General features: G+C 36.8%; 1 protein-coding gene across 5 annotated transcripts in view; it reads left to right on the top strand.

Moving 5' to 3' along the window:
* dyrk4 (dual-specificity tyrosine-(Y)-phosphorylation regulated kinase 4) overlaps positions 1-12,956 on the top strand; it is a 37,183-nt gene that overhangs the window by 16,734 nt on the left and 7,493 nt on the right. For all 5 annotated transcript variants that reach the window (XM_083561047.1, XM_083561048.1, XM_083561046.1 and 2 more), the window contains 5 exons: positions 2,816-2,962; positions 3,857-4,004; positions 5,689-5,852; positions 7,212-7,348; positions 11,553-11,693. In XM_083561047.1, coding sequence (XP_083417173.1) covers positions 2,816-2,962; positions 3,857-4,004; positions 5,689-5,852; positions 7,212-7,348; positions 11,553-11,693 — 737 coding nt within the window. The remainder of the gene's footprint in view (positions 1-2,815; positions 2,963-3,856; positions 4,005-5,688; positions 5,853-7,211; positions 7,349-11,552; positions 11,694-12,956) is intronic.

The following is a 12,956-nucleotide window of genomic DNA, read 5'->3' as shown; positions in this document are numbered from 1 at the left end:
AAGTTACATACTCTAGTTCCAATTCCCAAGAAATGAAAATTCCACAAAAAAAAAAAAACATATATATATATATATATATGTATATATATATATATATATATATATATATATATATATATATATATATATATATATATATATATATATATATATATATATTATTTTTTTTTTATTATTATTATTATTATTATTATTATTATTATTATTATATATTTTTTTTAAGGCAAATACATTTTTATGGCATTCATTTTATTGATGCGCATTTTTGTTTGGAGCATTTTTATAAAAAAATCTAAATAAATAAATATAGGCAAAATTAAAACCTTCAACGAAACATATTTATTCACGACGTCCACCGAAATCTTTTTTTGTTGATGCGGCACTAAAATCAAGCACTAAAATCCGCCATGATCCGGCAAATAAAAACCGTCCGTGTGGAAACATAGCAAAAGTTCCATTTAGTGTCCTGATGATTAACGTCATTTAAAACACCATCAATACTTTAAAACATTTACAAAAGTATTTAGTCTTCATGCTCTATGTTGAGTTTGGTTTCAATAATAGTCATATATTTGCATAAAGCATCAAAATTTGTCCATTCCCATGCTGATTAGAGTATTGGAAACCTTTTTTCTAATTGGGTGACTGGTTTAAACTAATTCTTAATTAGTTCAAATTAAATATAATTAATTCTGTTTGCGTTTATTGCTTAGTAGAATCACATTATTGATGTTGTTGTCATATTATTGACATTTTATTAAGCAAATTCTTTAACTGATTTTGTTGGGGAAAAAAAAGAAAAGAAAATTAAGTCCATTACAATTATTACTATACATCAAGGATGGAATATAACCGGTTAAGGATATGTGGATGATACTACGAGTGCAGGTTAAACTGCGTTAGCTAGACATAAAAACTTTGGAAACCTGAATTTGTCACCCTAGATTTTTTCAGGACAGAAGATTGTAATTGAATATTTTAGCACCATCCATCAGCTGCTGCTGGACCCCTAAATAGGAACCTTAACCCTCAGCTGCTTCACCCTTTTAATTTAATTAGGATTTTTTTAAAGGAGAATTTGCCGTTTTAACGTATTAATGCCATGTGACCTGTGTTAAATGCTACAGCTGTTAAACTGTAACTGTAAAAGCTTCTCATTGAAAGTCCATAATCAGTGAAACGTCAGCCACGTGCAGCACAAACACCGCACGGACGTCACGCAGAGCCCATTACCGCCGGAATCCATTGACCTGAATTTGGTTTTAATGCGCTGCCGCAGCACACGAGCGCCTCTTGTTTACACCTCGTGTTTGTGTTACAGTGATGAACCCGGCTTGCGTGGTTCTGCATTAGCCTTTGCACTAAATTTAGCTTCTGTCTCTATGCTTCTTAAACCAGTTTGACAGATATCTGCAGCGGGTCTGGGACACACGAGATTAAATATCAAGTACATCTATAGATAGGATTGCTCTTTTTTTCAGCCCAGAAGTTTGTTGAGCTTTTTGGGTTTTAAGATTCAAGAGAAAGGAGACAAAAGAAGACCCAGGAAGCTCATGTGGAGCTCTTTTGTGAAATATCGACCCACATTTTATTTCTGGAATTCAGAAGGTTAAGGCGCTGGGTTGCAGATCGGAAGGTCTGGGGTTCAAGCCCCGGTATCGCCAAGCTGCCACTCTTGGGCCCTTGAGCAAGGCCCTTAACCCTCTATGCTCCGGGGGTCCCTTACGAGGGAAATATCAAGGTCCGTGACGTCGGAGTGACGTGGGGCCGCCTTCCCGTGGGCTCACCACCTGCAGGAGGGACCGTAAGGGACGGTGCTGTGAGGATTGGGCAGCAGTCGAAGGCGGGGGCCTGCTTAGACTGCTGCCCCCGCGACCCGAATTACGGATAAGCGGAAGAAAATGAATAAATGAATGAATTCAGAAGGGCAAAAAAGGAAAAAAACAATCATCCAAAATCAGCAGTGATTTGGATTCGTCCAAAGCAGCTAGAAATTTGTTCTACTGAGAAATAGGCAATATTTGAGCATCTGTATCACAATACACATCTGTAAAGCTGCTGAGCTAATGATGTATACAGAAAACAATACATACTGTAAGCAGGCGTTATTATACACGTCTAAATATAGCACATCAGGAAAGCAGGTCAGCGCACAGAACGTGACGATTTTTTTCTTCAGCTCTTTTACGCCAGAGAGAATGCTAGTCCATGTCAAGCCTCCCTTTTTGCTTTTATTCCCCTCTCACAATCACCCTGTGTCGAAATTCCATCCTCTCTGTAGGGGGGCCAGGTCACTCGGGTCGTAGACCGCTCGGCCTGCGAGCTGACAGGGCTGTATGACTCTTAGAAACCATTAAGTTTATGGCAGAGCCGCTAGTCAGATCCATTTAGCCGGTGAGCTGTTTAAGTTTACATCAAGAGTTCGGAATATTTCATCAAACTGCTCTGTGATGAATAGGATTTTATAGGATTTAGTTTTAAACTATTAAATAATAAATAAATAATCATTTTAAAAAGGCCAAACCTCCTAAATCTCAAAAACTAAAGTGTTTGTTTATTTATTTATTTATTTATTTATTTATTTATTTATTTATTTATTTATTTATTTATTTATTTTCTTTCACTAGTTGTAGTAGCACTGGTTGTAATATTCATAACAATTTCTATAGATTTTGCGAATCTCTGAAGTAAAGACCTCTGACTGTGTTCAGGTATAATGTTTTATAGAAGTACTGACCCCTGTGTTTATGTGTAATATGTGTGTTATAAAAGTACTGACTCCTGTCTCTGTGTTCATGTATTATGTGTGTTATAGAAATGCGGAACGGGGACTGGAACCTTACCTCAACTCGACCCACCGGTTAAACAGGTGGTGGTGACCAATGGCAAACTTCCCCACCAATCTGATGGCACCTTACCCAACATTGTCAAACAGCTGGTGCAGAATGTTCAACAGAGTCAGGTGAGCGGACACAAAAACGTATGATTTTGGATCAGTTAAAGGAGAATTGATCTCTACAATTAAAATTTTCTTGGATGAAGAAGCACAATGAAAACACAACGAACTCTTTGTACATGAGGAATGAGAATAGCGAAAATAAATTAATTCAAAGGGGTTTAATAGGTCTAGGAATCATCAAGAAGCGTGTGTGTGTTGTGGGAAAGAAATGTAGGTAAATGTCATAATTGAATAATAAAATGAATTCCAATGATCAGTCTTATTCATAGTGTTATTTATAAGTGTTTTAATATAGCAATGATAAACACTGTTCTTGGACACAGAATGCGGAGCTCCGTAAAATTTAAAATAGCCTTTATTTGTTACATATACATTACAGCACAGTGCCTCTCTGCCTCCTTTTCCTTGGTTTATAAATAATGGTGTTACTGTGTCATCCGGGTCATGGCACCAAGCTGCTAGAATTTCTGCTGCATTGAGGCAAAAACCAAGAGACTGTTGTAGATCTTCAGGCTCTGATACGTAGCACACCAAATTACAAGAAGTGCCATGATGCCAAAACTGATTTCAATGGCACATCCACAAAAACAGTAGCTGCCCAGGGTGAATGAGAAATGCAATGTTGTGGGCATCTTTAGGCATTGTTAAAAAAAAAAAAAGCCTAGGCATTACCTACCATAACTTTCTAAAACCTGAAACATTGTTTACAGCCCACAGAAAATGATGCACAAGTACATTATCTGAAGGCCATGTCATTTTATATTCTGTATATTTTGTGTCTAATTTGTCAGGCTCTGGAAAAGAAAATGGCACATCCATGTGAATTGCTTACGTCTATTAATTGATTTTGTCTATTATTTGAGCATCCTGTGTACTTCAATAACCTCTCTTGTTCAGGAGGAGCGAGAGCGGCCACGGCCGCAGTTCCCAGCACGGTTCGGTTCCTCTGTGGACAACATCTCCGAATCTCTAACCAGAAGCATCATTAACAAGTTTGAGAAGATCAGGACTTATGAGGGACAGCGGCTTCCCATGTCACCGACAGGTAAAAAGTGTTAGTGTTCATTTCGAATTCTTGTGACACGTTAATGAGCTTCATAAATTATGCACTGTTCTAGAAAAATAATAACTGACCTACTCATTGACCCGCCCTGCGGTTAATTATTTACTTATAACTGCACAATGACATTGAACATTTTGATTGTTAAATAATTGCAATGATGAATAAACAGCTTTCCAGCATACCTTTAATTGGTTTAAAATGACATTGATGTGTTTAGCATGTAACTGAGAAACCACAGTGTACAAACTCCTCTATCCTTAATACTTTCTCTGGGAGGAAAAACCCCTAAAACACTGCCCCTGGAGACTCCTTTCATGAATACTACATTAACTCCTAAAAAATAATAATTAATAACCACAAAAAACAACACCAGAGCAACATTTATACGCATTTCCTTGTTAAATACCAATACTTCCTTATAAGTCCTTGTGAATGAGCTGTTGCTATAGAAACCAGACTAGAACCCTATTAGACCAGCACTGTGGTATAAATAGCATTTAATTATGCTTTTTTTAACCACACTGGATTCTAATCCCTCAATTGATGATACGTTGATATGCAGTAAATCATAGTTAATGGTTTGTTTGATATCATAATGTAACCATTTCTACTCCAGTGAATAAAAATACAACGACAAAAATCTGTCACTTCACCTGTAACAGTGAAAGCGTCCTGAAAGTCTGTTGGTCAACGATGCTACTCGTTAGTCGAACCGTGTGACCTGTGGTTGTGAGTAAATAATTAAATCCCTATAGTTTAAACTCAGCTGAACCGGAGAAGTCAGTTCAGACCTCTTGCAGGCATGGTCAAATATTACATGCAGTTGCACAAGAAATCCAAATGCTAAAGTAAATATTTACGCGTTATTTGTATTTATTCAGCTGAAGTTTTTATTCTGAACTGCTGACGCAACTTACATTATACAGAAATGCTTTAGCTAAAAAAATTGCCATCTTATTTTGTGTTCTTTTATGTTTGTGGGAACAACCCGGATGTTAAATAACTGATCAACCATCAGCGTATATGATCTATCAGTTGCTTCTTTTGGAGTTCATACGGATCAATGTGTGCTTTTCAAAAGCAGTAACAGAGTGACAAAAAAATAGGAGTCCCACACCTTTTCTTACAATGTGATTCCGTGCACACAATCTTCTAACACTCATTGTAGAACAAACCTGCCCTTCACCGATCCCATCGCACCCTGTCCGAACACACATTGCCTCGTCCCTCACCTACTTATGTATGTTCTACTACAGTGTCTTCATTTTCTGATTATGTTGCTCTAGTTTGTATCATATTATTTATCATTTGTGAAAATGGCTCCAGAGTGGACAAATCTTCCTAAGAGAAGAGCACCAATAAAATTCCCTTTTAATTCCAGGTTCGGATTGGATATAAGATTCGATCATATTTGGTATTGTGGGATTTTGATCGCTACACTTTGTGATTGAACGACTAGAGAAAATTCATACATACGTCAATGGAAAATTCAACAACAACAAAAAAGCCTTTTTTTTTTTTTCTGCTTTTAATATTAAATAAAAAAAATTAATGAAGACATTGTTGTTCACAGTTTGTTTTCAATAGTGAAAAGCTGAAAAAACAACAAAAAACGCAATGTACACAGACCCATTTACATCTTTTCTCTTTGTCTCTCTACGAACAGCTGCGCTGAAGCACTTTCAGAGCCAGCTCACAGAATATGAGCAGGAGGAGATTATGGACTACACTGAGATCTGGTACCTTGGCTTAGACACTAAGAAGATCCAGGGCTGCCAGGGATCAGCACAGAATTCAGGCTACGATGACGAACATGGTAGTTACCTAAAGGTAAACAGGATGATTGGGAAATCCCAATCAGGTTATGCTGTGGGCAATATTTTTTTTAGAGAGATCACATTACTGTAAGTCAATAATAGCGATGGGTAAATAAAAAGCAATGGCATGATATTCATTCTTTGTCTTTTCTGATACCAATGTTGAAACTTCCAGTATCAGCCGATACTGATATCTGCTGTATCTATTCTAGATCTATATTGATATCCATATTAGTTTCTTCAAGAGCAATTTTTCATAAGTATTTCACACAATAATCACTTACCTTTTAAATGTTATGAATAATAATGTATAAGCTTTGCTATTTGTTTAAGGATCCTATATCTTAATTTATTTATCAGACCAGTACTTCAGGCGTTTCTTACACAGTCAGCATTAAACTAATGCTTTAAAAATGCTTTAAACTAATTATTGGTTATGTAGCATAACATAATGAACATAATACCAGCTGCCAGATTATTTAAAATACACAAGGAGTGTAAATGAATATTTAAATCAGATTTAAACGTTTTTGGAATCTGCAGGTGGATAAGTTTTTTTTAGCTTTAACACGTTAAATTTGACAGCCCTTAATTAATATATTAATACAAAAAAATTTCAAATGTGTTTATCTAATGAATGTATGCAGGCTGAACATCCAATATATAGAACACAAGCAGAGAAAAGATGATGACGATCAGGTGATCAGGAATGTCTCTCTTCTCAGGCATGTTTACATCGCAGCCGAACCCAGAAGAAATGCGTATATAAATGCGTATATATACTCTCTTCCACATATACATTATTTCACAGCAATCTATATTAGGTTGGTGTTGATCCGAGTAATAAAAGAAAGTAAAAACACCACAAGTTAAACTTGTGATATCTGGATGGTAGAGTAAACACTTTGATGAGTGGTTTCATTAAGGTTGAGGTACAAGAAGCTCACGTTTGATCGTACTAATCTTGGCAAATCATGTCTTGGAGGTCATACCGTAATACACACTGGATGGAGTGTCGGTCAATCTTTGGGGATCATTCACACGTAGGATAATTTAGCTTAGCCTATCTGCCCATTGACAGGTTTTAAGGGAGGTGGGAGGAAACCGGAGAGAACCCAAGGATGTAGGCACCATGCAAAGAGACTCCCCACAGAGAGTAACCCGAACATGAGATCGAGGCGGGAATCCTGGAGTTGTGAGACAGCAACGCTACCCACTATGCGACCTCAACACCAAGATCTTATGCCTTATTATTGCTTTTGCACTATGATCACAAAAATAGGGTTTACAGTTCTCATGCCAGATGCAGACCAAAATAACTGTGCTTTGGCTTTCCATAACTAAGACATGACCATATATGATGTATGTGCAGGTTCTTCATGACCATATCGCATACCGCTACGAGGTCCTGGAAGTGATTGGGAAGGGATCTTTTGGACAGGTCCTCAAATGTCTCGATCATAAGACCAATGAGATGGTGGCCATCAAGATCATTCGCAACAAGAAAAGGTATTTAAAAAACATCTGAGAAACATGTGAAGGTTTTCAGTGTTATGGTGAAGGTGTTTCTGGGAATGTATTAGCAGTAGGACATAAATGTTTTAGTGATTAATACAACACACGTCTCCAAAACATTGCAGAAACATGCTAACGGAAACACCAGCTAACGCATTCAGATTAGCGAAATGTTTTCAGAAAGTTGTAGATCATAAAAAGTTTGTTTGGTTTCTCGAGCATTTTGGGTGTTTTTAGAACAATGTTCGTTTGAAGTTCACAACACTGGTATATTTCAGAATGATGATGTACTGCCTAACTGGGAAAGTTGAGCAACATTCTAATAACATTACCGTTATATCGTATATATGTTCGGGTGTAGGAACGTTATTTTTTTTAGAACATTGGAGAATTTCCAACATCTGGACACCTAAATGCTCTGATAATATTTTCAGAACGTTTTCAGAGCATTCACTATTCACAGAAGACTCTACCATCGCTCACTTTTATGTTTCATTATATTTTTAATGGCATGAGCACGAGTAAGAAGCCGAGGGTCACCATGACACACTGAGAGGTGTTAAAAGATACCTGCCCATATCACCTTACCTTTCTTTGGAGGCTTTTCAACCCGCATCACACCCTCTTGAATTGATAGAGATGACATCAGGCTTACCGCCTTAATAATGCAAGAGACAAAACGAGAGCTTAGTGGCTGCCTCGTCATCACAACACTGGCTTTGACTTTTAGGACTTTATTGGAAGAAGATCAGAGCTTTTTATCTATTCATAGTTACATGCAGTGTTGGGCAACATTACTTTTAAAAGTAACGCATTACAATATTGAGTTACTCCCCAAAAAAGTAACTAATTACGTTACTTAGTTACTTTTTATGGAAAGTAACGCGTTATATTACTTTTGCGTTACTTGTATCTCTTTCACACCTTACAGGTGTAAAAGGTGTAATATAGATAATTGCCATTAAGAAATAGGTTATATTAGGGCAAAAGACATGTGTGGGCTGCACCTTTCGCTGTCAACTCATAAAACTTCGTGCAATTCCGTAAATATGACCTCGTCCTCGTCTACATCATTCTCTGCTTCATCATCAGCTTGAAACATTCTGAACGCTTTTACAAAGTTCGCGCTTTTATCAGTGACCGTGGCAGTTTATCTTCCCACAAAGAGCAAATGAGCTGTGAATTTACTCTCTCTCTCCGCTGTGATGGCGTCGTACATGTGTCTCCCACGGAAAACTTTTATTCTGAGCAGTCAGTAGATCTGCAGTGGTGGAAAGTCGGCAAAAGTTTTCTATATTTCTGTCTCCATTTCCATATATTCAACATTATACACACACACACACACACACACACACACACACACACACACACACACACACACACACACACACACACACACACACACACATATGTAGTGCTGTGCTTTGCATGCAGATGTTTTTTTTTTTTTAAGTGGTATTTTTTGCAGTTGACAAGAGCTTTTCACCAACACATAATCTACACTTAACCATTATTCCTTTTCCTCGTCTATTTCAAAATAATAAGAATACTTCCATCACAGTAATGTAATGCTCTCTGGTTTGCCATCTCCGCTTCTGACCAGCTTCTGTTCCCGCGGCTCGCACGTATGAGTGCGCGATTCTACGTGACATTTTGATTCATTCATTTTTTTTAAAAAGGTAACTCAGATATTAATGTATAAATGTATAAAGTAACGCGCTACTTTACTTGTTACTCCAGAAAAGTAATATTATTACGTAACGCACGTTACTTGTAACGCGTTACCCCCAACACTGGTTACATGTAATGTTCTGAAATGTCCATGACACATGTTCCTCTTATTAATTACAAAAAATGTGTTGACACCTGACCATAAAATTGGTATTTGCTTTTTTAAGATCCCTTTTCACATTTAGTCTCAATTTGCTGTTATAAGCTCCTTCACTCTTCTGGGAAAATTTTCCACTAGATTTTTCTGCTCATTCAGCCACAAGTGTGTGTTAGTAAAGTCAGGTACTGATGTAGGTGATTCATCCCATAGGTGTTAAATAGGCTTAGTTCAGAGCTCTATAACAGGAGATCTTCCACTCCAACCCATGAAAAACATATCTTCATGGAGCCGGCTTGGTGCACAGGGGCATTGTTACATAAAAAAATAAAAAATTACAACATTCTACCTCATGTTGCTCTTTTGCACTGTTATGGTCACTGAGCTATCCATCCATCTATCCATCTATCCATCCATCCATCCATCCATCCATCCATCCATCCATCCATCCATCTATCTATCTATCTATCTATCTATCTATCTATCTATCTATCTATCTGTCTGTCTGTCTGTCTGTCTGTCTGTCTGTCTGTCTGTCTGTCTGTCTGTCTGTCTGTTTATCTATTTATCTATCTATCATGATTTATTTGTATATATGCATTGCTATTTGCCCTTCTGTTTAGATGCTACCTGCATTTTATTGGCCCTGTACTTGTTCTCTGCACACTGACAATAAAGTCTAATCTAATCTAATCTTTGTTATGCTGGAAAAGGTTTGGGTATCCTAGTTGAAGTGAAGGGAAAATGTAATTCTACTGCATTCAAAGATCCTATAAAATTGTGTGCCTCCGACTTTGTGGTAACGGTTTGAATTTAACAAGACATGTTACAGAGAAACTGTAAACTTTTCTGCTCTGAAGAATTTCGGTGTCAGGAAATATACAGCTACACACTGGAGACTCCTTCCGAAATGATAAATGTTCCTCATATCAACAACTCGTCTAAAAGATGCATTTAGACGAAATGAAATAAACCTGTGATCTGCAGCTGCATTATTACGTTAGCTGCCGTTATCTTATCAAAAAATCAATTGATTTTTCTCTGACCTAAGGCAATCGATAATTCATGTAATAAAACTAGGACGGTTTTAAAAAATGGCGGCTCTGCTCCACAGCTTTATTTCATTCACACGTGTTCCTCAGTCAGACCTGAACACGTCTGAGCTGGCATGGGCTTAAACTGTGCTAACATTAACACCTCTCGGAATCTCGTCTTAGCGCACTCGCACGTCTAAGAACGGTATGTTCGTATCCTCACGCAAAAGCCGTAAAAGTCCTGTCACTTTTCTTACACTCCGGTTTGGAGGACGTGCTATTTATTGCTTCTCGGCTTCAACAAAAATAAGCTGCTTCACACCACTACTAGTAGAACTCGTTTGATTGGAGATCACTGCAGTTCTCCTCACTAACATGATCATATAATTAATCAAACATGCCTTTTTTTATAATAACACACCAGTGATCAGCAGCTAAGTCATGCATTATATAGGCAAAAGTATTGGGACACCTATCTTTTTTATTTATATGTGGCTCTTCCTCAAACTCTTACCACAAAGCCACAAGGTAGCATGACATTTTCCCATTAGGTGAACTAGGAGACCAAAACATGTTCTATCATGACAATGCCCCTGGGCATAAAGCCAGCTCCATGAAGATATGTTTTACATAGGTTTAAGTGGAAGATCTTCTGCTATAGATCTCTGACCTCAACAGGTCAGAGATCTATAGCAGGAGATCTTCCACTCCAACCTATGTAAAATATACCCTCATTGAATGAGGACTAAATGTGAAATAAGATGTTCAAAGAAAATCAATGACCAATCTTATAGTCAGGTGTCCACAAACTTTTTTCCATATAGTGTACCATGAATACACAAGGATTTGCCAAGAAATGTGCCAAAAATATACCTAATATACTGAAATACGAATATACTGGAGTGCCTCCATTTATCATTTATCATTTACAAGGTTTTTTTTTTCTGACTCGCTGGAGTTTGTTTAAAACTAGAATTAATTTTAATGCCACAAGATCATTAAGCAAATTTTACCTATCGAGTTAAATTGTCCTTTTTGTCTAACTAATAAATTTCTTCCAGAGTGAATCATTTATCAGCATCACAACGTCACCAAAAAAACTAAACAAAAAAAAACAAAAACAAAGAATGGGATAAATTTTCCTTTCTTTCGTTTGTGATCTTTAGGAAATGTTGATTGTTGGCACAGTGTTGATGGACTAAGATGTCTATTATTTACAATAATAATCAGTATCCAGACATCAGTACACAGTCATCTTATTTTTATGTCTGTGTTATTACACTCATAGCAATTGTATACATTTGTGGCTATACATTTTTTTTGTTTTTTTTTTTAGATTTCACCAACAGGCACTTGTCGAGCTGAAGATCCTGGATGCACTGCGGCGGAGAGACCGAGACAACTGCCACAACGTCATCCACATGAAGGAGTATTTTTACTTCCGCAACCACCTCTGCATCTCCTTTGAGCTCCTAGGGTGAGCAATGCATCAAAAGAATGATTTTTACTGACCTGGTTTATTTATTTATTTATTTGATTGTTTGTTTGTTTATTTGTTTATTTATGAATGTCAAGTCATTAAGAGCAAAGCTGTAAATGAAGGCAAACCATTATGCAGCAATTTCGAGACTATTATATTATATATATTTATTTGTATGTGTGTATACACAGTTTTGAAAGCATTTTAAATGTTAACAGGAAGTGAACAGGTTTCCTTCCCAGTGACAGCCTCTTAATAAAGTGATCGATTAGTTGCCTTGTGAAAAACAGCCACAGCCTCGGGTGTCCTGACCTTCAGGAGTGAGACGTTTGCTGTCTCGTCTCACGTTACTGTTACCAGTTCCTTTACTTAATGCCTTGATTACGTACTATCTCTTTTCTCGTCTGCTCATGGTGTGAAGGCTCCGGTTACTCCGGCCCAGAGTGGGTGCTGTTCACAGCTGCTGTTGCGGTCGAACTTATTGCCAAAGATAACTTCTTTTAATGCTCAACCGTTAGCACGACGTTAGAAGGATTTCACTTTTACCTGTCAAATTTGCAACATACTTTTAATTACATTTGGCCCCAAGTCTGGAAAGTTTGTTCAATGAGCTGCGTGTTGAAGTTTGTGACTCTGTGCTACCCTCTAGAGGTGGAAAAATGTCATGAAGGGAGCTTGTCAGTGGGTTGAGCTTTTATTACTGTACCTGTCTATATGCTTATACTTCTCAAAAAATAATGCCCCAAAGATACATTTTTACTTTTATATTTTCATAGGAATCTAAAATGTTATTTATTTCTTTATATACATTTTCTCCTATAACCATCTGACTGAAACAACTAATTTTTATAACAAGATTACATACAATTTTGCATGTTGATAACGTAATTGTTTGTAAAATAATCTACCTACATACCCATCTATCTATCTATCTATCTATCTATCTATCTATCTATCTATCTATCTATCTATCTATCTATCTATCTATCTATCTATCTATCTATCTATCTATCTATCTATCTATCTTCCCACCTACCTACATACCCACCTATCTATCTATCTATCTATCTATCTATCTATCTATCTATCTATCTATCTATCTATCTATCTATCTATCTATCTATCCATCTATCTATCTATCTATCTATCTATCTATCTATCTATCTATCTATCTATCTATCTATCTATCTATCTATCTATCTATGCCATATGAAATACACAAAGCCAAATTCTCAGGACATAAATATTTAATCATAGGTC

Source organism: Silurus aristotelis (assembly GCF_946808225.1).
Source record: "Silurus aristotelis genome assembly, chromosome: 14".
In the NCBI taxonomy this organism is placed as follows: Eukaryota; Metazoa; Chordata; class Actinopteri; order Siluriformes; family Siluridae; genus Silurus; species Silurus aristotelis.
The sequence above is the reverse complement of the archived record's forward strand: the minus strand, read 5'-3'. Positions and strand labels throughout refer to the sequence as shown.